This window comes from Neolamprologus multifasciatus, chromosome 5, assembly GCF_963576455.1.
Source record: "Neolamprologus multifasciatus chromosome 5, fNeoMul1.2, whole genome shotgun sequence".
NCBI lineage: Eukaryota > Metazoa > Chordata > Actinopteri > Cichliformes > Cichlidae > Neolamprologus > Neolamprologus multifasciatus.
In genome coordinates, this window is record NC_140443.1 from 17,320,375 (window position 1) to 17,345,326 (window position 24,952).

A 24,952-nucleotide genomic window follows, 5' to 3' on the forward strand; every position below is an offset into this window, starting at 1 on the left:
TGTCATTAACAAGATGGCCAGGGCCAGGACTGTTATTTTCTACCTTTATTAACAAGTAATGACAAGAGAATCAAAGAGGATGGAGACACTGGCTGCAGTAAGCCGACATTTTTGTGCTGGAGAGAGCTTTCAAACACAAACAACACACACACACAGACGGTTTTGAATGTTTGCTGTCACTGGTCACATTTAGGGTGGCCTTGGTTAACTGAACACGACTGTTAGGGCTCAACAGAGGCTGCTAAATTGAATGTGCATATTGAAGCTTTATACTCTCAGTCTCAGTCTTCACGTACTGGCAAGAACTGTTGTTTCACGCAGGGGGGGAGGAAATATTACTGAGATTTGAGATTTTCCCCCAGAATCTAAGTGATGACAGTGTGCTGCCATCTCAAAGACAAATGTTTGACATTTTGGGAAATGCATTTAAAAAATATATACATGTAGGTATTCATTTTCACATTTTCACATTTAATAACAAAGAGGAAACAGTTACATCTGACTAATGGTAACAAAATTCACCTTTCAGCACCTTTGTTGTTTATTAATCACAAGGATGTCTACTAGAAATTACAGCTACTGTATATGTTTAAAGATTTTCCCAGAGAACAACAATCACTTGGCTACAGTTAATAACCCTGGCTGTATCTAAAATTATTATGTATTATATTTTAATTAAGCCAGACCCAACTTTATCACAGCTGGGTAAAAAAAAGCAAAGGACAAAATAGTTAAAATCTCTTAACCCCATAAACAACAGCTATACCCCATAAACACGAAATAGTTACCAGTATTTTTTTTTTTAAATCTTCTGACAAAAATTTCTAAACAACATAAAATTAGGATGCAAACCTCTAAGTCAAGTTTAGCAAAAGTTAATTAAAAACCAAAACCTGCCATAGAATCAAAAAAAGGCACAACTGGGGGTAAAACAAAATGTTTGAAAATCAGCTAGCAATGTGGCTCAAAATCAACTATAATCGCAATAGTTGCTACTATATATATGCGCTGAGAAAGATGCAAATAACTTTGTTGAGTGAACTGGTAACTGCAAGGGCGGGAAAGGCAGGGGTTATCCTAGGGCAGGTGGTAATAGCATGATCTGAAATGACAGAAGGGTTAGAGTTTGAATAAGCTGTGACAGAATCTTCTCCCAACGGAGGCCAGAAACTAACACAGCCAACCCATAGTGGACCACCAGGAGCAGTCATGTAGAAGATAAAGGGTGCAGGCGGACAGGCAGGAGGGACGAATGGTCCTGCTGGAGAAGTTGAAAGCAGAGCTGGGACAAAGAGACAGGACAGTTGCTCAGAGCAGGATACCTACTCGCCACTGTGCAGCTATTTTAGCTTGAACCTGATGTCACCTGATGTGAGGATAATGTCTTTATCATTCCTCAGTTCTCAGTGTTTTTTTGAACCAGAGAGATAAAATACTGATAGTTCAATTCAATTAAGTTTTATTTATACAGCACCAAATCACAACAACAGTTGCCTGAAGGCGCTTTATATTGTAAGGTAGACCCTACAATAACCAGTGTTGGGCAAGTTACTTTGAAAAAGTAATTAATTATAGTTACTAGTTACTTCTTCAAAAAAGTAACTGAGTTAGTAACTGAGTTACAAGAGTCTAAAAGTAATTAATTACTTGAAAAGTAACTATTGCGTTGCTTTAAAAATAATGTTTAACCCTCTGGGGTCCAGGGTATAATTGGCCATTTTTAACCACTTTTGATTTTCCCTCCACATTTCACCTTTCAAAAACTATTTACTTTGCCTTGTTTGGCATCATTGTTTTCAGCACAACCTCATGTGTTTGAATTTACAGTTATGTTTTCATTTTGATATACTGTATTAACAGTATTGATCTAAAATCAGAGGAAAAAACATAAAGTCTGAGTAGAAAAAGTTATATTTTTTACTGTAACAACCACAAACATATTTAATGAATCATATTTCAGAACTTTAAATGCAAATATAAATTGTCAATTTTAAAATCCTATGTACAAGTTTTGCAAACAACAAAGTTATTAGCAGCCATTTACCTTTTACCCCCTTTTTTAATAACCATTCAAACTATTTACAGAACAATCAGCTGTTCTGCATTCAATAAGATGCCACACAAATTATTTGTGCCACTCCAAATATTTCTGTCCACTATAAAGAAGAACATCACAGCCTGATACCTGCAGGTCTGACAGCAGCAGGTGTAACACTCCTGTTTTATACTTGGAGACACCTCATTGTTCTGACACACAACACAAAACTATCCACAACACTACACACTCACTACACAAGACAACACATTAACTACACACCCCAAACACGCTAAACCTCACAAATCTCTCACATCTCAAACCTCGCTCTTTCTCTTTTTCTGCTGTCTCTCTTTCTCGCCATCACTCCTAAAACTTCCCCCTCTTCCTAAACAACCAAATGATGTTGCCATATCATTTTTGTTTGGTCGACATGGTGCATTTTTCCACCAACACGAACGGGCTGTTTTTTGTTTTGTTTTTTTATTTTTTGGTCATAAGCAGAGAGTGCTTGCCACCTTAGACAGTAAACGTGAGGAAACTATTCAGGAAAAACACAAGTATATATTGTTTATCATGACTCTGGTTTTACGTGGCCTATCAACACAATTTAAAAACTGGTATATATCACCTTGTTGCTTTGTCTTTATGTGGTCATGTGATTGGCTTACCACAACTACTTTATTCTTTCTCAGTCAGACAGCAGCACTCATGGGATTGTTTCCCCCTTAGCTCCAGGTGTTGTGCTAGAAAGTGATCACTTACTAGACAGCTACTTCCGTGCAACTGATATAAGATGCAGTAAGCTGAACACAGCTTCAGCCATCTGTTGAAAAATAGTAATGCGACCGCATTTTCTTGTTAGTAATGGTAACGGCGTTGTAACAATAGAAACAGTAATTAGTTAGATAACCTGTTACTGAAAAAAGTAACGCCGTTACTCCCATCACTGACAATAACACATACAGAGAAAAACCCAACAATCTCTCGCATGGCAGGCGAGACCCCCTATGAGCGAGCACTTTGGCGACATTAGGAAGAAACCTCCGGCAGAACCAGGCTCAGGGAGGGGCGGCCATCTGCCGACCGGTTGGGGTGAGAGAAGGAAGACAGGACAAAAGATAGAGGAGAACGTCAACTATACTGGCAGGAGTTCAGGTATTTGGTGAAGACCATGCACTCCAGGTTCCCGTGGCCAGTCAAAAATCAAAAAACTCTACTCTCAACCAATCTCTGTGCTCCTCCAGAGCAAGCTCGACAGCTGTCAGTTCACAGTTGTTAGCATCTTCTGTTCTTTCTTTACCAGAAAGATTCCAGCAGAAAATCAAAGGTACATGGATGGACATACGGTGAACGGTCACTCCCAAAGTTTGTTAAAGTCCTGGAAGTGCGAGCTGATGAGCTTCTGTATGTCACCAACAAATATGAGTACAAATGAAACTGTGAATCAACATGGATTGCGAAGTAGGAAAGAATCATGACAGATTCTGGTCAATTTTAATTTTAATTACGTTTTATTTATATAGCATCAAAGGTAAAGAGCCTACAATAATACAGAGTAGCAGAGTGATACTGTGTGATAGCATTTGAACATGTCAAACTGTAAGCATAATTTAAACCAAGAGCAGTAGAGGGTCACAAAACCAGAGTGACCGACAGCTGCATTTTTAACTACGAGAGAGGGCGTTTTCTTTCTATAGCTTTAGGCAATTTTAGTTCCCTTTGGACTGATTAGTGATTTCCTTCTGTTTCAAGTTTTTTTTTATGCCGAGCCCAGTGAGGTATCAGCCCTCTGCTAACTTTCTCAAAATGTCAGATGTTTTCTTTGAACAACATCGCACATTTTAAAGCAATGCTGGAAGATGGTTAGAAGACAAACAGTTTAAACTTCATGTTTTGTGCAACAAGTTGTTAACTGAACAAGGGTACATCAAATAAAACGTGTTATTGCAGATGCTTGACGTTCTCCACGGAGGAAAATCAGGTACAGAAGAAAGTGTGTCTTCACTCAGTTTTAGCACCACATTTACCTAAATTGTGAAATTGTGTCGTTTTGAAATTACCAACTAGAAACGCATTTTTTGCTATATATGAACATGTTTCAACCTGTATACCCATTTAGAGTTTATTTAGCTAAATGAATATTTATGAAATATTATTGCTTTGCAAGATTCCAGATGTTTAAGATGTTTTATGAATGTTCCTGCTGCTATGTAATTATCTAGACTGCTATTTTTGTGACTCAGATATGTTATTATTGCCATTAAAGTGACTGTCTCAACTGGCGCAATCTCAAGTCTCTCCTTTAAAAGTGCAATTTATTTATTTTTAACATAAAACATGACTAAATCTTTTAGAAACCATTCTTGAACTGCAAAAGACTGTAAAAGATGGACACAGCCACAACTGCATCACCCATCGGTTTGTGCACTGCCTTTATAAACCTCATGGCTAGCTTAAGGCCGTCCCTATCTCTCTTTCTGAAGCCGGGAAAGGCCATTTGTTCACAGGAAGGTAGAGCGCTAAATTATCAGTGAGCAGACTTGGTTAGGAAGGTCCACAATTTCTGTCAGACAGCTGCAATAAAAATGCTCCAAATGGCACCAAGACTACAAAATCTGGACAAGAAGTGCAGTTCAGTTTGTAACTATTTTTTAAAGCCAGTAATTATAATCACTCACCACCAAGTTACTCTTGAACAGTAAGACCCTGCATAAATAAAACACATAAACAGACTTGGCCTGCAGACCATCACCTGAGTCCTGGTGATCCACTCGTTCCTCTAAACGTTTCAACTTTAAATAAACTCTTAATAAAATAGATTTGTTTACTGTTTACTCTTACTTGTGTCACAGCCCGGCTCAAGGAACAGACAGAGGAGAGGAAGACTTGAACTTTTAACTAAATATTATTTTCATAAAATGCAAGATAACCATAATATGAGGAGAGTAACTCAGTAACATCAGTGGAGTGCACGCATGAGGAAATAGACCAGTGTTAGGTATCATGACAGAGTGCCTTTAAAGGCAAAGGACTGGGCCAGGACAGCACATACAGGGTAAGGGAACAGGGAACAGTAAATAAATATCTCTGAAAGTATGAAAAAGGGAAGTCAGAGTCTGGAATAAAATATCATCTGAATCCAAGTTTATGTTACAGGTTTGTGAACTTGTCCAAAAATTATATATAGTAAATGTAATATATGAGCATAAAATGACTCAGAAGTGAAATTTTTCTATAAAGTGAAGCTACAAAATGAGCCAATTTCAGCTTTAAATTATAAACAAAAAGAGCTGTAGGTGTTAATATTTGAGCCCTGTGAGTGTAGAGTTTGTTTTTAAAGTAAATTTTTGTGGATTTTTATCTTTTCTCCTGAGACGACAGTGAAGAAAAGGCAGAAGAGAGGAGACAGACATGCAGTGAACAGTGTCAGAGCAGAGTCAAACCCAGACCTCTGCATTAGCTTTATGACATATGGGTCACCTGCTGTACCCAGTGAGCTAAAACAGCCTGTAGAGTGTTGAATTATTAATGAAAACAATTCTTCTCTCATTTCAAGAAGTCAAATACCTCCTGACCCATTTTGAAAGTCTTTAAATGAAGTCAAAGGATTTTTAATGAGCAGATATTGTTAGACACATACAAAGGATAGCATGTTCTTTATAAACTGGATATTAAAAAAAAAGACAATCACAGTGATGTAAACACAATTTAAATTTAAAATACCAGCTGTTGTAAAAACAAAGATTAGAGCACTCTATTTGCACCATAAACCATTACAGTTTATTAAAAAAACCAAACAAACAATAGATTAAAAACTGTGGCACTGGAATAGTAGTAGTGATTTAATACTTCATTGTAAATCATTTTAAATGGTATCCCACTTCATGAATCTTCCAAAGAGGCGAGACGTGCAGTTCAGGTACGAAGAGCAGCTCCGTCATCATCGTGTACAAACATCATCGTTGCACTGCAACAGATGACAAAGTTGCATTAAACAATGAGAACAATAAATAATGAGCCTCAGCCATGTATTTAGGAGAAGCAGCAGCTCATAGATAAAGATGCCGCTCACTGATCACCTTTTGTGGATAAAGCTCCATCAATAGGAAGCCTTGTTTGTCTAAACACCGCGTCTTGTTTGCGGTCCCTCAGAGTGATTGCTCAAGTTAGAACACGAGTCATTCTTGTGGGAAATCTAGTTTGAGAGTTCCCAAACCTGGGCACAGATAGAAAAACCTCCAAAGTAAACAGAAAGGTTTGAGGAGAGACATTACTTCTAAACCCATGAGTGGTCTTAGTGGTTTTATCGGGACCGGCCTGTGACCTCTCTCTGTTAACAAAACATTGCCCGGGCCTTTCCAAACCAGACATTCAGCTTGTGACTTTTACTCGTTCCTGACACATTTTGACCCCTCAGAGATAACAAGGTCTATTCTGTTGTGGGTTGCAGAGATGACATCGGCTGGTCGTCAGAGATCATGGGGACATGTTGCAATAGTTTTGACATGGTGGATTCTGTGGGAAGCGAGCAATAGCGCTCAGAGGCAAAGGGGTTGAAGAGCATGTGCTGGATGTGATGGGCATGTCGAAAGCCCTGATGATCACAGGACAAACCCTGCAGAACTTAAAGTGTTAGGCCCATGATCTGTGAGCAGTTTGTTTTGTGAATACACTAACATAAACCTAGGCCACTTTTTTTGTTTGAAATCTTATAAATCAAACTGATTTATAAGATTTCTGTGTTGGTAAATCTTATACCAACACAGCAATCAATGTGGCTCATTCTCTGACGCAGAGTTTCTCAAAGTATATCAAAATATATCTAAGGTTCTCAGAGCTACAGCGATCAGGATGTGGATGACCGGAGCGGGCGGGGGGAATCTAAGTTGAATGAAAATGGCTGTACAGGAGATAAACAACAGTTTGCTGATCTGACCTTTACTTCATTAAAGTTCAGATTTATTGTTGTCAATGACTGATACAAACTGACAGGTGTGGGGCTTTTTATTTTTAGTTTGGGAAGAGAGAAGGAAAGAAAAATAAAACACTGCACTTTCTGTCGGAGACCTGTGCAATGCCTGCACTTACAAACTGATAACATATAAACTGCTGTGTTTAACTGATGGATGTAGCCTGAATAGGAGAAATGGGATGCATAAGTGTTACCATTTTCATTAAACACAACAAATGCTCTGACTTTGCGAAACAAATTTGTAAGTGTAACAATATGAACACTTAATCCTGAGATTATTCTTTCTTATCAAGAACACAAAGCCAGCGCAACTCACCCTGCAGAGTGAAGCAATACTGAAGCTTTGATGTTTTATGATGTTTTTATTACGACATGCTGATGTCAGCCTGTTATGGCGTCATATATATTACTCGATATGGCTTCTTGAAACTTTTTTAGAGGTCATCCTTGACCTTGGGTGCTGACTGTGAAAGTCAAGGTCAAATGCTTAGCCAACCTAGGTACTCCTGTCACCCAGGTTGAAAGACAATCCAAAAACAAAACACATGTGAGTAATATAAAGTTTTTACTGATTTTGGCCTGACCTTGATCCCATTTTCACCAAAATAAAATCAACTCATTATTGTTATCTGCCATGACACAAACTGTGAATATGTCTTGAAACCTCTGAATGCTAGACTGCTAACAAACAGACAAACAGAAAATATTACATACTCCATAGTGTTACTCTTGTGGATGTTTTTATTATATACACAAGACCACAATCAGCAGCTGGTTAGCTTATCTAACAAGTGACTAGCCTGGCTCTGTGGGAACATAATAAATATCACCTCAGAATAAGACGTACAAAACCTTTTTTTAAGTTTGGATACAGCAAGCCATTTCCATTCTTTCTGTTGTATTAAGCTAATTTTAGCCTGGCTGCAGCTTTTTATTACAGTCCTGTTTCAATATTCTTGCGATGCCCCCAGCCAGAAAGCATCTCTCAAAAGATTTAAGAGTAAATAGTGTTGTTGGGTCTTGTACGTTAACATTAACTAGTGCTTTTGTAATAGATACTAAATTCCTGTTTGCAGTAAGCAAACAGTTAAAAAGCAGGCACAATCTGTCACTAAAAATTTGTTAAGTGCTGAGACTTTGCATATAAACATAATGATGGTAGTGCAGTAAGCAAACAGGAACTTATGTTATTGTTGAGAAAAAATCCCTATGCAAGCAGACTACATAATACTACATAGCCTCCAAAAAAAGATACATCCCATGATTTAAAAGGTTCATGATTACGGAGGAATTTTGATCCTCTCTCTCTTTGCAACAGTCATTGTTGTAGATTTACTGCTGACTGGAATCATAGGCCTTGTCCTCTTGTTACATTTCTAGGAAAATCCAAGTCAGGTTATGCTGTAATTTACGATGTAGGGTTTCAGAAGGGTTTGAAGTTACTGCTGAAGCATAATTCCCAAGTAAGTGCTCAACTTCAAATTTGAAGTATCTGAAATCTAAGCAGCGCTTCATCACAGTGGTCGTAATCAATGAGGAGAATCACATGGATGCTACAGCGAGCCTCTAGTGAGCCTATTGCTGGTCGCATGGTGGAGGAGAAGCGACGATTATGAGCTCGCTACACAATAAGGTTGAGTCAGGACATTTTATAGAAAACAAATCCTCAGTATAACCATTTTTGGCAATAGTGCTCTAATAAGATACTTTTCTCAGTTTTACACTTTAAATCTGTTGTAGTTTTAATATTAAATATCTGTAGTTTCTGTTTTTCATTCACAACATGTTTGCCTGCCACAGGCTGTTTATCATTTGTCTCTCAGTGGTAACCAATTTATGACACTGTCATGACAACACTGACCTTCCAGCTTCTTAAAATCCCACTGTGCACATTAGGTAAGAAAATTCTGAGTCGCCTCTGCCAGAGGGTTTAAAAAAAAGAAAAAGGATGTAAACAGGGCAAAATGATTAGGGTGGAAACCACATGAGGTAACAATGACCTCAACAGAAATGGTCACCGCAGCCAGTACTGCCAGTCATTCCCATGTCCTCTTACTAGACATGTCCCATTTCTGCTGTGCTGTACGAGTAATCTACCACACACACACACACACACACACACACACACACAATGATGATGGTAGTGATCAAGGACTTGCTAAAAAAATATTAATTCCTCCATAATATAGTGATAATTTCAATCTGCAGAGCACTTGTGCTTTTCAGCTTGCGCTACAGCACCGCTATTATATGGCTCTGTAAAATAACTGCTGTGTTTTCAAGTACGGAGAACATCTTCAGTCAAGTTTAAAAGGTTTCGGGGCCTTTGACACAGACACTGACAGACCATGAAGATGCTGTAATAAGTGTGAAATTGTCTGTGAAGAGGATACTCTGATGCATTTGTCTCTACTGACGTAAAACAGACTCTGTTGAAAGAAACTGATGATTAGATCCGTCCAGTGTTTTCACACACACAATGACACCAGTTTGCTCTATCCCATTTAACCCTTTGCTTTACAGCTCAGTTCATAGCATCAATTATAACATGGACATGCATGGTATGCCTTACCACTGGCCTCTGTCCTTCTTTTACTGTGGCTGAGATACCCAGAGCCTTGGTAATCTCCTCCAAAGGCAGGTAATCTCCCGGTGAATCTTGAATAAAGTGTAGTAGGACCTTTTCTCCACCTTTGCAGTGCAAAAATAAATCACTTAGATACTTTCATCATATAAACAACTTGCTGGCCCTGTTTATTACAATATAATAATGGAACTTTGCTTTGGTTGCCTCACTAGGGATCCTTTTTTAAAAGCAAAATACATGAAAATAAAAAAATGCTACGGCACACACAGAACAGTATTTCAAACTTGTATGTATAGTGCAGTTTGGTTTAACACAAAGCTTCTGTTTGATAAACTACTTCCAAACACAGAAAAATGTTAAAATAATATTATAGAAATAGAACTTCACATGGTTTACTGTGTCGGTGTTGAAGTACTTTTGGTGGAGCCAAGGCTTTAACACTGGGAGACACACCAGACAAAGTGACCAACTACCTAATCTACCAGATGCCTTTTTCCATAAGGACAAACTGTTCTACCGCACCGTAAAAAGACTTTGGCACACTAAGAGGGAGAATTAGAGTGACCAACCATTTTATTTGTATTGTAAAATCAATTGAATAATGTCAAAAAACCCTTTTAATATAGTCTTAGTTTTCCTAATGTTGTGCTATAATGTATATATGTAATGTAAATAGGACTGTGCCTTTTCATTTGGTGAGCATATTTGCTTTTATATGTTTAAATATAGCTAAGAATCTAACCTTAATATATTCTAACAAGTGAAAAATAATCCTATACTTCATGTAAATAAGCAAGAATAGTCAGCAGACCTGTGGAAAACTGGATTTAGAAGTAAATGCTGCTCCTGACTGCGTCACCATAATGTGATGCTGCACTGCCCTCTAGAGGACACACCACAAAAATGCAACTTAAAATGACAGAACACCTTTTCTGTACTCAGTGCCATACCAGAAGGTGAATTATGAGGAAAATCCTCTAATTTGTCATGTGTTTTAACTCCTTATCTCCTGAATGGGTACTAGGGGTAACCTCTGAACTGAACTGAACTGAGCCATTTCTGTCATACTTCAGGCCTGCTTCCAGAACAAAATACCTGGGTTTTCATCAGAAGTTAGCGAGGGTGATCCCTGCCTATACAGCTTACCATGGATGCCCTTAAAACCTGAAACCTGTGCTAATAGTTGTCAAACCACATCTTTATTGATATAGACTGAGGTAACAAAACTTGTCATTAGGGGTACAGGGGAGGTGGTCATATGTCATCTTTATTTGGTAAAAGTTTAAACAATCAGCGCCTTTCCACTTACTTTTACATAATCTTAAAATGGACCGTTGCACCCCTCCACCCCACTGGTGTCCACCCAGTTTACCTTTGGCCACAATGACCATGCCTCCGCTCTGGAGCAGATCTCCTGAGAAGTTTCCCTGGATTCCTTCAGCGCTGGCCTGAAAAAAGCAAAAATTTTTAGCTTGAAAAAGTCACCGTGTACCACTGCTCTTTTGTTTTTAATTCATTTTCGAAAGTGACAAATATGTCTACCTTTGCTGCTACATCTCGTACTTTTTTCCCCAATGCTGCAGGAACCACACTTAAAGCGTTGTACCTGAATGGGACAAGAATACAGCTTTTCCATTACAGAACATTAAATATTTGTGCATTTGATTTGATGAATGTTTTCTTGATTCCTGTTATGACATCCCAAGATGATGTTTTAAAATGATTGGGTTGGTGAAATTTGTTTACTATAATGAATTAATTGAGTCAAGATCAATACTGTTTAAGTTACTCCTTTTTTAGTTAGTTTGACAATTTAAAGCAAATCACATCTTGGTCAAAGCATTGGTCTTATGAGCTTATCCATTTTAGGTTTGCAAGAGGTAGTGCTGAAAACTCCCCCAGCTGTCATAGGGCAAGAAGCACTGTACACCCTGGGTAACAAATACGAAGACAACAGCTCATGCAGACAATCGCCTGCCGGGGTGCATGGCTAATTTACAACAGCTAGTTAATTTAACACTGATTGTAGTAAAACCCATGCAAAACAAGGAATAGCATGTAAACCCTACACATAAAGGCCCCAGCAGGTTAAAACCCAGAACAGGGTTGTCACTTTAATCCTAAGTGGGCCAGAATGGGTGAAACTCTTCTTTCTGTTAGTGTAAAGAGATTTAACTATACATTTAATTCCCAAGATCTTTTAATGTAAGAAGTGTAATTTAAACATTACATCTCTGTTTTTCTACATGATTAAAAATGCTTCTTTGGGCTTGAATTGAAATAAATAAATGTGTAATATTGCAGAAGAAAATTTTGTTAGCTCATTGCACAGACTGCCCATTTTGTTGATTCTTTTTGCTTTTCTTTTTTTACTGTGAACCCACTATAAAAATCACAAGTTTCTATTAATTATTTATTCGTTTAAGTATTACATATTTACTTTGGTGTTGTCTCTTCGGGGGTCTTTATCAGTAGAAAAACATACAAAACTTATGAAAATACCATTAAAATTCATAAATTACATTTACTGCACTCACCGTTTGAAGCCCAGATCCTTGTAACATTTCTTTTGTTCATCCACATAAAGGGCTAAAAAAAAAAAAAAAAAAAGGGAAGCTGATTAATGATTATTCACAATCACACAGAAGGAGTGGCTGCTGACAATTTTGAATGCTCTCAGCAGGGAAATTCTAGTCAGTTACAGAAGGCCACTAGTCTGGTGTAACCTAATTTTTCGACAGCTTTTATAAGAACTTACCAAAAGATAAATTAATATGCACTGCACTGAATGATTAAGGATGCTTACGTCCTTTTAAAAAGCCTCCTTGCTTGAACTCCTGGAGCCCAAATTCTTCTGGTCCGACTCCCACTAGCGCTACCCCGTTGGCCCTCAGGTCTGGCTCCAGTTTGCTGATCTCTGATGCCGTCCACCGACATACCTGACAGCCAAACCTGCGCAGGAAGAAGAGGACCACCGGCTGGTCCTTCCACAGAGACTGGAGCTCTACTTTCTGAAAGACAAGCCGAAAGCAAAACACACACACACACAGTAAACATATGAGGAGCTGGCCCTGTGTGTTATATGTGCAAATGAAACGTTATGTCACTCTAGAGGCCTCGTTACTCAGCGGTTGTTTCAGTGCTGGGGGGGGGGGGGGGGGGGACAGGTTTAATTTAGCTGCCTCGGCGGGGTAACAAGTCTGCTACTTCATATCACAGCTTAATTTTAAAAAAAAATTAAAAAAAGGGGGTGAGGGGGGGCACAAAAAAGCGAAGCAAGTATATCCGAAACGATAAATAAAGCCCACAGCTGTAACCCTCAGCAGCCGCCCATCTACGTAACTCACCTCCTCGCTTTCATCGCTCTTCAGTAAGTTTTTTCCAACTTTAGCAAGGTCGACTGACGCCATTTTCTCCGAACCGGGTAAAAGACTCCAAAACACCACGAATTAAGTTCACAGATCAAGGTGACAAACTTCGGGAGTGAGTGACTGTACAGTAAAGACGTCTGTTACACCCGCATAAATTGTTGCAAAACATCTACATCCGTATACGCCCACTCAACACGAACCTCCAATCATATTCAACTGGAACTGAAAACACAACCAATCAAGGGGCGTGCTACGAGTCGCTTTCAGCACGTGCAGAGAGTACTACAAACAGCTTTTTTTCTTTCTTTCTTTTGTAACACGGTGTAGTAGTTGTTGTTTTAAGATATCTGTTGATGCACATGTGACGCATGTGCGGAACAATTTTAAGCTGAACCCATGCTCTGTGCCTACAGTCGTGGTAATATCTATATGTTGTGCAAGGTTCAGCACAGGTGAGCTCAAAGGTGGGATTTTATTGCATGGTCTCTGTTTACTCTCTTCGCTGGAGTCCATTTTATAGCTCTTTAAGTTCATCCCATGTCCCAGCCTTCTGTTTTCTATTAACTCCACAGCAAGTTGTGCCACTCCATCTGAAATCACCTCAGGCCCTGTGGGTAGTCTTTATCTGTCCTCTACTCTTGTGAACTGAGATCTCCGTTGTCGTTCCTGGGATCTGCTGGAGCCACCCGCCCAGTTTGGGGGTTCCTGTCTGAGTGCTCAGATTACCACCGGGACCACTGTTGCCTTCACCCTCCACATCTTTTCAAACTCTTCTCTCATCTCTGGTATTTCTCGAGCTTCTCATGTTTCTTCTTCCTGATGTTGCTATCACTTGGTATAGCTACATCTAGCACTATAGCCCTCTTCCTCTGCCACGTCTGATTAGATACCCATCACCAGTTTGTGCCTTTGTATCTGGAAGTCCCACAGGATCTTAACTCGTGCTAGATTGTCCAAAGGACATCTTTGCAGAGCCTGCACCTGGGGTCTTGGCTGGTGTGGTCGACCCCACTGCAGAGATACTTTTGACAAAGGTGGGGGAAAAAATCTGAAATGATTAAATTCCTATGTACACATTTAAGATGCTATTGTCTTCACTTTCTGCTGCTTATTTTATTGATTTTTTAAAAGAAAATAGTTTCTCTACTTACTGTAGAGAAACTATTCTTTCTACTTCATTGTGTTATGAGACATCACTGACTATGTGCACTTACTTGCTACCTTAAACAAAAAAAATGTTTCTATATTGATGGGATGTGTGTAAGATGTATAATATTTGCGGTCTCTTTCTGCTCACTGCTCAGGCTGGTCAACGCAGATGGCTGCCCCTGCCTAAGTCTGTTCTGCTGAAGGTCTTCCTGTTAAAAAAAAGTTCTTCCTTCCTGCTGTTGCCAATTATTTGCTCATTGGGTCATTGGGGGTTCTTTCTCTCTTTTAAGATCTTTAGCTTACAATATAAACCAACTTCAAACAACTGTTGCTGGGAAATGATTATATAAATAAATCAGCCTTCAATCTAACCATTTCCCCAAATAGAAACCATTTCATTAAAAAGATATCAACCTCAGTAACAATAAATTTAATACACTATACCTACGGGGGTGTTTCCATCTCTCATGTACCAAGGTGAACATCCTGCAGGCCAGATTAACCTGCTACAAGTCAATTAGACATAATGAGCCTGTTATCAGAGGTGGCCCTAAAACCACTTTAGTATTTCTGCAGGGACCAGAGCTATCTTTCGTGCTGCCATTTTAAATAAAGGGCGGTCGACTCCTTAAATCTTGAAGGAGCTGTTAAAGAAAGCAGCCTTACATCCACCTGCTGATCTGGGAGCGGCCTCAACGACACACCAAACTGAAACCCCCATCTGCTGTTATTTCCCTCTGTCAGTGCCAAACATCTAATCCAGGTGGGACTGCTCATGCAGAACAAGTACTGTTTTACAAAACAGGCATTTTCAAATGTCATAATGCAAAAAAGTGTGAATTTGCATGAGACTTTAGGCCAGCTACAGTTTACCTGAGTTTTCTTGATATGACAGCTCTACGTGTATCCTAGCAAAAGGTTCTGCAGCCATTTGACCTTTCCTTTAACACAGTCCTCTCACTCACTGCTAATGAGGGGTCTAACTGTGCCAGCAGCACCTTGGGGGTGGGGGTGGGGTTGCATATTTTCTAGACTGAAAGACATGTTTTATAGACACAGTGTGAAAGGGCATGCAACACTCTTTGATGTAGCCTAGGATTTCACTCTAGCTCTGGTGGGTGTGTCACATGTATTACCCAACCGGCGGCAATGTGAAGCCTTCATAAACATGTCATACTAAAAAGGCAGTGCACACAATGGGCCACACCCTGATGTGCTGTGGATACATGCTATAGGGACAGGAAGCAATGCAACACCATTTGACTATCTGACTGAAAAAAAAGCGAAAGATCTGCACAAACATCGTGGACAGGAAAATAGTATACAAGCACATTCACGATGCACACAGAAAACTGAAAAACGCTGAGCTGTCTGCATTTATATGTGTGGGTTATTTCGAATTTCCTGCTGCTTTCTTATCGGAAAAGTCACAGTTGAATAAAATAAAAACTACTTAGCAAGTCAATTAAAAAGCAGGAAAGACAAAAAAGTAGTTCAAGGATGCATAATTAAACAAAGATTAACCAATATGATAAAATAAAGGTGTGAATTTCTTTTCCTATAAAAGAAAAAGGAGTGCAATTTATTTAACCCGTTTACCTGAATTTGGAATATAATTATTACATTAATATTGCTGCTAAGTACTAGGCTCATACTGGAGTAGTGCCGTATGCAGATAGATGGGTCCTCTGTGCTGATGTTGCAGGGAGGGGCGTGACGTCACGGGAGAGACCGGGAGGAAGACGCGAAGGGAGGGGGACAGATAGGGAGGGGGGGATGAGGAGAGGGGAAAGGAGAAGGGACGAAGGAGAGAGCGGGGGGATGACTGCATCAAAGGAAAACAAAAAAACAATCATGACTCCTGTAATTCATACTACGGTTTCTATACATCACAAAGGGTGCTGTGGTTATCTACACAGTATGCCGCAATAAATGACGAGCCGCCCCGAAAAGGTAATTATCCTCTTTCACGTCGTAATTTGCACGCTTTTTATTTATTTATTTATATTTCTGTGCATCATCTTACACAGTAGATCGATTGCCTAATCGTCACCTTAAGAGTCTATTGCAAACAGAAGAAAAAATCGAGGATCATGTCTCTTAAAAAAAACCAAAAAATGGCTCTGGGTCGGCAGGCTATCAGTCAAGTATTTCTATTAAATGTGAGCGATAATGATGTTATCCTTGTGACTGTCCTGAAAGCCGTCATTGACATCCACACCGCTTACATTGTGTCCTGTTTGAGCTTCCTACATGAAAAATTAAAATGGAAACAGGCGTCATGAGCGCTGCCGCATAGTACACTGCTGTAGTCAGCCACGCAGAGCACATGGGCTTTGCGCACAGCATGCGCACTGGTTGCAGTGCGTCGTGCCCACCGACGGTGTCTGCACATGACTGCAGTGTCCTTTTGGTTGCACTACATAACCATTAGCAGCACCAAGTTAATGCTGTGGTAGACCGTGCTGATCTTGAATCAAGTCCAAACAAACTTTTGCGCACGTCTGACTTGTAATTCATCATTGGTATCACCCTTTAATATGTTCCAGTTGCTGCTGGCTTGAGAGAGATGTCATCTCCAGGAATGGGCACCCCCAGTGACCCCCTCTTGGCCAGTCCAGGAGGGAGGTTTTCCACAGCTCAGGAAGGTATCTGGAGGAGCTCACTTCCCAAAACTGCCAGCTTTCCAACTTCCACCACTCGGCACCTCAGTCACAGAGCCAACAACTTCCAAAGACAGCCAAAGCGGAGGAAGCTGATAAGACCTTCGCCTCCTCCGCCACCCAACACACCTTGTCCCCTGGACCAGCTGGACCTCAGTGAGCTTCCCCCGAGACGTACCTTCCAGGAGCTGCTCTTCAATGGCTGCATCTTGTTTGGGATTGAATTCAGCTACGCCATGGAAACAGCTTATGTGACTCCAGTGCTTTTACAGATGGGCCTGCCTGATCAATTCTACAGCTTGGTGTGGTTTATTAGCCCCATTCTCGGTAAGTAAGCAGCAGAGGTAGAAGACTAGCTGCTGTACAGGCATATGTAATGTATAATAAGAATCCTAGTTGTATAACTTTGTATTTCGTTTTGACTTGAAGGATTCCTCGTTCAGCCTCTCATAGGAGCATGGAGTGATCGTTGCACATCCCGGTTTGGGCGAAGACGACCTTTTATTTTTGCCTTGGCAATAGGTAACACGAGTTAAAGCAGTACCAGTGTTTTTGAAATGCAATTATGTGAAGCTGCGTAGCTTGCAAGTGACAGTGTTGATCAAATGGTAAATAATCTGCAATTATATGGTATCGTTACCTCAAATGTTAGCACTTTTGTGAAGTGCATTACAACATGTTTCTTGTTGCTGTTATTTAGAAGAATGGTCAAAATCATAGATGTGGCCTCAAAGCAAATCCTGCATTTCCTCTGATGCAGCTCAATCAATAAGCAGTTTATTCCTGTAAAATGCTCAAATAAAACCATGGTTGGATAATCATAACTAAAGACCATAGATAGGAACTTGGCCACAGGTTCACCAAAATGCATGTGCTCCACCTAAGCACCTAAGTGTGGTTGCATAACACAGGGGAACTTATACACATACCTACTCAGTCTACTGCTTTTCTGTTACACTCTATACATGCCATGCTAGTACAGTGTGACATACAACATCTCAGATACATTTTAAATAAAACCACTGTGAAAAACATCCCACCATAAGGATGACTGAGAACCTTCACAGACATCCCACAATAAGGCACAACTCTTCATCTGGTTTTCAGTAAAGAGCTCAAGTAAACTCCCAGACAGTTCAGATTCAATGGTTATAACTGGCTGTGTCTCTGTGTTGAATGTAATTCAGAATCAATCTACCTGGGAACTTGTACTGTTTCTCCATATTGACTGCAAGATCACATCATTTTGATGGCCAAAGATTATACACAGCCAGTAAAAACATGTAACCATTTGTTATGCTCTACATCAAAAAATTGGAAAACCCAGAGTTCAGGAGACATTTAGGTCTTCCACCTTCATCTAGCTCATCTAGCTTTGGTGCTCATGTTAATTTTTTGTCACTTCTTCTGCTCTGCATTGTAGGAGCACTGATTGGTCTTACTCTGGTTCTCAATGGACGGGATATTGGGAGCGTCCTGGCTGACACAGCATCAAATCACAAGTGGGGAATAGTCCTGACAGTGTGTGGTGTGGTTCTAATGGACTTCAGTGCTGATTCAGCTGACAACCCAAGCCATGCTTATATGATGGATGTGTGCAGCCCAGAGGACCAAGATCGGGGACTGAACATCCACGCGTTACTGGCAGGTAGGAAAATAGTTCTGTAGCAGGGAAAGCCGAAGCTGTAACATATGTCCTTTTGAGATAATTTTGCAGAAAACAGTTGAAATTTAGCTTTACAAGTATTTTGTGGTTTCATTTCTCTACTCAGGACTAGGAGGTGGATTTGGCTACATTGTAGGTGGCATCAACTGGGATCAGACACAGTTTGGAAGGTCAATGGGAGGTCAACTCCGGGTCATATACCTGTTTACGAGCATCACTTTGGTGATCGCCACAACCATGACTCTAATGAGCATCCCTGAACGGCCCTTACCGAAGAGCCAGCCGAACAAGAACTCAAGCAAAAACAGCCTGAAAAGCCCTAGCCTCCCTCTTCCCCCCTCCCCACCCGTCCACCCTGGACCAGATTTGGGACTAGATGAGGAAGACGAGGACGGTCTCTACAGCTACAATTTCTCAAAGTCTCACCCATGTAATCCTGACCCCTTGGCCCATTCTTGCAGTGCAAGTGCACGCCTTTGTGCGGGCCTCAATAGCCCCATATCGCCCCTAAGCCCCCTCACTCCAAAGTATGGCAGCTTTATTAGTAGGGACAGCTCTCTCACTGGCATTAATGAGTTTGCCTCTTCATTAGGAACCTCATATATTGACAGTGTGCTCATAGACTGCTACACAGGTCAGCAGACACCACAAGCTCTGCCCCCCAGCTCCACCACTGTGCCACTGCCTCCAGGGGACTCCCCTCCCCCAGACGGGCTCATGCAGGGGCCAGGGAACCACCCTGCAGGTGCAGGACAGACCCAGGCCAATGTGGTGTCTCATCCAGTTGGGGACGCACAAGATGCAGAAGGGCCTCAGCCTGCTGGAGATGCACAATCTCACGGAGCATCTCAGGTCACAGCTGGGGCTCAGACTGCTGCGGGGTCACACCGGGGCTCCACGGCTGGCATCCTGAAGCGACCTCAGAGTCTCGCACTGATGGAAGAGCCCATGGCGACACAGATTGTTGGGCTGGAGAATGGACGTAGGAGGACAGTGACTTTCAGCCAGCAGGTCAGACACATGTTTTGAATCTGACAGAAGGTCTTTTGTGAGAAGCCAGAACAGAGCTTTTTAAACATGATGTTATGTGTCTTTTTTTCTCCTCCAATGAAGGTTGCAAACATTTTGCTCAATGGAGTTCGCTATGAGAGTGATCTAAGTGAGAATGTGGAGAGTGGAGAATCCCAAATGTCAATGAAGCTGCTGTGTATAGCCATCTACAGGATGCCTCCCTCTTTGCGGAGTTTATGCACTAATCATTTTTTAGGTGAGTAAAAAAAAAACTTCATTGAAATGTATCTCTTTTTCTACACTGCCGAACCTTAAAATCAACCTGTTTTGCATTTAATTTCACAAAAGCGTGATTTTCTTTTTCAATCCGTGCTTTAGGCTGGCTGTCCTTTGAAGGGATGCTGCTCTTCTACACTGACTTCATGGGGGAGGTTGTGTTTGAAGGAGATCCCAAAGCACCCCACGACTCCGAGGCTTACCAACGCTACAATGCTGGTGTCAGCATGGGCTGCTGGGGCATGTGCATCTATGCATTCAGTGCTGCTTTCTACTCAGGTAAGTACTCACACATCACATCACATCACATCACATCTGGCAGGTGTGATTCCTTACCCTGGTTGGATTTGTGCACTGCTTCGTCATTCGCTGAACCTCTCTCTGCTTTCCCTTCTTCAACTTTCAGCCATATTGGAGAAACTAGAGGAGCGTTTCTCTCTTCGCACGCTATATTTTTTCGCCTACTTGGCATTTGGTTTGGGCACCGGCCTTGCAACACTATCCACCAACCTCTACGTGGTACTTTCTCTCTGTGTCACCTACGGGGTGCTCTTCTCCTCTTTATGTACGCTGCCTTACTCTCTGCTGTGTGAATACTACCAGAGCCCTCAGGTCAGTATCGATATATATAAGTGCAGCAATTACCTAACTATAGTTGCTGGATGATATTTTACCTGTGTGAACATAAAAGAATAGATCAAAATTTATATGATCACCTTACCATTATTGTGTTTGTTTGATGGCTATGAAGCCACAGCCATCAGCCAGTTAATTTAGCTTAATGTTAAATAATGGGGGTAATAAAATCTGCCTCTGAGCTGAATAACTAGAGGTTTTATTCCAAATCATACAAAAATGAAATATAAAAATAAAACTTTATTGTAGTGAAGCAGCTTTTTTTAAGCTTTAGAGTTGCAGGAAGTCCTATTATGTTAGCTTTGCATAGCGCCAGATTTGCTGTCTCACTGTTTCTTGGACGTTCTACAGTAGAGTGCTTTTCTGGGTGCTTTTTGCCAGACATTAGCATCACCCTGGTTCATTCATCAAAGAGGCAATTTAATTTGTAGGCCTTTTGAATTACTGCAGAAAATAACCTTTCTGGGAAATGAACATGAGTTTTGTTCAGCGAGATCATTTTTCCCAATTAACTCAAAGTTTATGATTTTTTAAAAGCTGTAAAATGCGTAGATTTTACTATAAACTCGTTATGCCACAAACCTCTCATATTTTGCTGTGATTAAGTTAAGTTCTGGAGTTTCATTTAGCTATTTCTTTTGGGGAAACGCCTTCTCTGAGACAGATAAAAGAAGAAGAAGTTGAGTATTTAGGTATGTATTTTATGTTGTAGAATAAAAGCCTGTGTAAGCATCTAGAATCTAACTTCCAGTTAAGGGACCCAAAAGTGCTCAAGGTCCATTTTCAGATTTTAGGACCTTTTCCCACAGCACTATCCAAAGCAAAGCTTTGTATAACTTGTATTGGCTGAAGCTTCATATTTAGTTTAGTGATGTCAGAAGAAAACAAATGAGCACACTGTCAAAGTCTTTCACAACTTTACCCAGCAAATGTTTCAATGGGAAGAAGACTTGAAAAATAGTAATCACTCTCACTTTCCTTCCTAGATGCTTCTTGAATATCATTGTTGGAGAGAAATTTTGTTTTCAGTGATTGTTTTGTATTATCTGTTTACTAATTAGATCAAAAATCAAAACAAAGAAATCTTTATTTATTAAGAGTTAAAAAATACATACAACACAAGAATAAGTTTATTTCCTAACTCTTACTCTGGATGCTTTTCTTCAGGGAGCAAAGAGGCAGTGGTTGTGACAGTCCAAGTTCATCATGGCACAAATGAGGCAGAATTTACATGTAGATAACCATAAATGACTTAAAAAGGTTCATATTTAAAAAACAAACAAACAAACTTTTTTCTACTTGATTTACATGGAGTTGACATCATGCAGCTGTCTTCATAGTTACATAGTATCATTACAAAAAAAAGACAAGAGTGTTTGATTTCTCCACTCCTGTAAAATGACTTGTTTTCTTGCTTTGTCCACTGATAGAACATCACCTTCCAGCTAGCATGTTTGCTGAGTACTTGCTTGCAGTGCTTGGACTGTTCCCACACTGTAATTAAACCAATTGTGTCTTTCAGTTTTGCGGCTCATCGGAGGAAGGGACCAGACGAGGGATGGGGGTGGACATCTCTCTGCTCAGCTGCCAGTACTTCCTGGCTCAGATCCTGGTCTCTGTGGCGATGGGACCTCTGACCTCCCTGGTGGGTGGGGCCCAGGGAGTGATGTACTTTGCAAGCCTGATGTCATTCGTGGGCTGCCTGTACTCCTCTCTCTGCGTGGTGTACCAGCTGCCCCCCCCTGAGGGTGAGCCCCCCGAAAGCGAGACCCAGCCACTATTGGTGCACATTTAGAAAAGCCTCTTACAAATTTATTTTTACCTCACATACAACTGCACGCACACACATACTCACTTCACAGCACTGTTGCTTTAGTGTCTGCTGTGTTGACCTTCACAGTGCGACAGACGCACTGTAAATCCTGCCGCACACTGTACAGCACAGATTCATATATTGTTTTACACCAATTTAGCACTGCTCCTCTCAGAGCTAGACAGACAGACAGACATTGGCCACCTTTCCAGTCTTTGTTTATACATGACCAGCGTGTTCATACAGTGTGTGTGCCCATGCATTTTTTCCTAACTTTTGCAAATGAATGTGTGACCCCTCTGAATGTGTGTGTGACTCTGACTCCTGTGAGTATAGATAAGACGTTCTTGTGTCTGATTCTTTGCTGTCAAACTCTTGCATCATTTTTCTTGCTCATTTGTTGGTGTTTTTAGGATAGAAGTGTTTACCAGTATGCGCAAGCTAACCACTGCTTTCCCTCTCTTTTTCTTCCTTTTATCAGTTGCCTAACGTCTGCATGAGCTGCAGTGTAATCTCTTAAAGCCCTGTGTTAACGTTTTGTTTTGGTCATATGGCCAAGGGAATGTCTACCTGCCTGTTTCTCTGAGTTAGCATACTACACCATAGGCAGGATTTTCTGACTAATTGAATGTGCTGCCAGTAGCCATTCAGGCTCACCGTTCATTCCTCTTTATTAATTCAAGAGCTCTCATTGCATAATTTAGCAAACACATACTTAATATTCACGTGAAGGCGAACTATGCCTAATCACAGTCTGGAAGGCTTTCACATTCTCCACATTTTAACAGCAAATACAAACAACACTTTCCACACTATCCAGTCATTATGAGACTTAACCAGTGTGCTATCCCCAAAATTTCACAGTTTGGTGCTGGGTGACTCTTAATCAAGAGTCTAAATAGGAGTACAATGTCAACTACTTAATCATCATAGAGCAGTGTCTAATAGGATGACACGCGTACTCGTACAAAAAACACAGAGAAATGTGTACTGGTGGCTAATTCTTGTCTGGGCCCTCACTAAGCCATGGACAGCCCTGTGAGCTGTTACCCTACTCCTGGCCATACCATTGTAATAATGACAGTGATTCTTGTCATTATCAGGAAGAGGAGAAGTTGAAACTGGGGTCTGAATCAGCAATCAGTCGGAAACCGAACAAAACAGAAGAAGAGAAAACAGAGAGAAGACTCATGTGAATGATGGGTAACCCTGAAGGTGGACAGCATTTAAAAAAAAAAAAAAAAAGACTGTGGGGGTTCACAGCCAGCGGCGGCGAATGCTTATCGTCATCATTAGGGCGCATGCTTAAGGTAGTAGGCTTCCGCTCCACTATGCTCAGTCCATCAGTGACATATAGTGATGACTTTTCGTTTGTTAGCTGGACGTTTTAAACCTCATTCCTTTTTCCATCATCGAGAAGCCATCTACATCACTAAACTGGTACATGCAGTTTATTTTTTCATGGCAAAACGGTACGCTTTGTCTGTTCAGCCAAACACAGACACCAAGCCTGATTTCAGGGCTTCAAACAAGCTTTTCGTTGTGTTGGTTCCACTGACTGAGCACCTCAACATGCAGGTGCCCCAGAAGAATGTCTGTAATTGCCTACTATCAAAGCCTGCTGGACTGACCAGATGCACGCCACGCTAACGTTTCTGAGGAAACAGTAAATGTGCGGATCATGCTGTTGTAGCTTGCTTGGGAAAGAAATAAAACACAGTTTTTGTGTTACATGGTACCACCTATTGCTCAGTATTAGCAGTGCTACTGTAAAAGCTACTTTTATTCAGGGTTAAGTTAAAACTAAAATGATCATTTTTTGCCACGCTTGACTCCTGTGTCAATTATTTTGTTGCATGCCATGTCAGTTGTAGCTTCCCTTAATGATGGGGTGAACTTCCCAACTACACCACATGGGGGAGCAAGTGCACACAAGAAAGTAATCCATTGATTCTGTTCACCCTTTTCCATTACCAAGTGAAATTATTCCTTTCCTGCATCTAAGCCAGCCATTTTCCATGTTAAGAAAAAAATAGGTCAAGTGACATCATCCACTTATAAAACCATGTTTTGTTTTTTAAAAAGAGCACAGATGATGAGCTATTAACAGATAATAAACACGCACGAAAGACATTCTTAAGTAAAAAGACAATTTATTTGTTAATCAGAATATACAAAGCAGTGGCTGAAGTAACCGAATGTCATTCTGGTTCTGAAAAAGGCAGTCTTGTACACAAAACTGAGCTACCCAACCATAACATAACACTCATTGAAAATGTAAGAGAAACAAAGTATAAATGGTACAAACTTGCGTGGAATGCATACAGAACAAATGACCAAAGCTTTAAGATTTAAGAGGGGTTAATTAACATTGCAAAATCCTGCCTCCACTGAACTGGGAAGTTTGGGGGGAATCAGGGGGGTCAAACTATCTAATCATGGAGGTGCAAGACAGAGCCCCTCTAATTCATTTGCACCATCTGCTATGTTAACAGGGCAGCCAAAGATTAAGTAGCAGCTCAAACACAAAATAGTATGCCTTTTAACTAATAATGCTAACAACTGTCCATTATCCCCTGCTTAAAACTTATCTTTGGTCCTTTAAGTGTATCTGAGAGGTCAACATGAGCCTTGGAGGTGAGCAGCTGCCTGTATGTATGAATCATCTGGTCAGCACTGACATAATAGAGATTGTGCTTCTAACATACTGATATCAAACCTCAGGAAATTTAAAAAAAACAAAAACTGATCTCATGGCATGGCCCAATTT

The 24,952-nt window shown here is 40.5% G+C and overlaps 2 protein-coding genes across 3 annotated transcripts; one reads left to right on the plus strand and one right to left on the minus strand.

The window, feature by feature from the left end:
* Positions 1 to 629: 629 nt before the first annotated feature.
* On the minus strand, positions 630 to 13,159 carry prxl2b (peroxiredoxin like 2B). Its single transcript, XM_085159826.1, has 7 exons — positions 12,945 to 13,159; positions 12,404 to 12,608; positions 12,135 to 12,186; positions 11,140 to 11,203; positions 10,970 to 11,045; positions 9,583 to 9,701; positions 630 to 6,005 (listed from the first exon to the last, which is right to left on the minus strand). Exons 1-7 carry the CDS (start codon positions 13,005 to 13,007, stop codon positions 5,979 to 5,981), a joined length of 606 nt encoding a protein of 201 aa, XP_085015952.1. The 5' UTR covers positions 13,008 to 13,159; the 3' UTR covers positions 630 to 5,978.
* A 2,723-nt stretch (positions 13,160 to 15,882) lies between these two features.
* Positions 15,883 to 24,927, plus strand: slc45a1 (solute carrier family 45 member 1). 2 transcript variants are annotated; one of them, XM_085160066.1, is made up of 10 exons: positions 15,883 to 16,070; positions 16,667 to 17,107; positions 17,210 to 17,302; positions 18,204 to 18,428; positions 18,553 to 19,457; positions 19,560 to 19,713; positions 19,836 to 20,012; positions 20,140 to 20,345; positions 21,892 to 22,117; positions 23,286 to 24,927. In XM_085160066.1, exons 2-10 carry the CDS (start codon positions 16,687 to 16,689, stop codon positions 23,312 to 23,314), a joined length of 2,436 nt encoding a protein of 811 aa, XP_085016192.1. In that variant the 5' UTR covers positions 15,883 to 16,070; positions 16,667 to 16,686; the 3' UTR covers positions 23,315 to 24,927. The 2 variants fall into 2 exon arrangements, with proteins under 2 accessions (XP_085016192.1, XP_085016194.1); XM_085160068.1 differs by having other exon boundaries at positions 15,889 to 16,070; positions 21,892 to 24,927.
* The last annotated feature ends 25 nt before the right edge of the window (positions 24,928 to 24,952 follow it).

Bases quoted from the DNA above. Each gene is read 5' to 3' on its own strand.
- prxl2b (XM_085159826.1), bottom strand. From the start codon at position 13,007: ATGGCGTCAGTCGACCTTGCTAAAGTTGGAAAAAACTTACTGAAGAGC. The intron at 11,204-12,134 runs GTGAGTGCAGTA...TGTCCCATTCAG, and splicing joins AAGGATCTGGGCTTCAAACG to GTACAACGCTTTAAGTGTGG. The intron at 6,006-9,582 runs GTAAGGCATACC...CATCTGTTGCAG, and splicing joins AAGAAGGACAGAGGCCAGTG to TGCAACGATGATGTTTGTAC.
- slc45a1 (XM_085160068.1), top strand. From the start codon at position 16,687: ATGTCATCTCCAGGAATGGGCACCCCCAGTGACCCCCTCTTGGCCAGT. The intron at 20,013-20,139 runs GTAAGTACTCAC...TTCAACTTTCAG, and splicing joins CAGTGCTGCTTTCTACTCAG to CCATATTGGAGAAACTAGAG. The intron at 20,346-21,891 runs GTCAGTATCGAT...TGTGTCTTTCAG, and splicing joins AATACTACCAGAGCCCTCAG to TTTTGCGGCTCATCGGAGGA.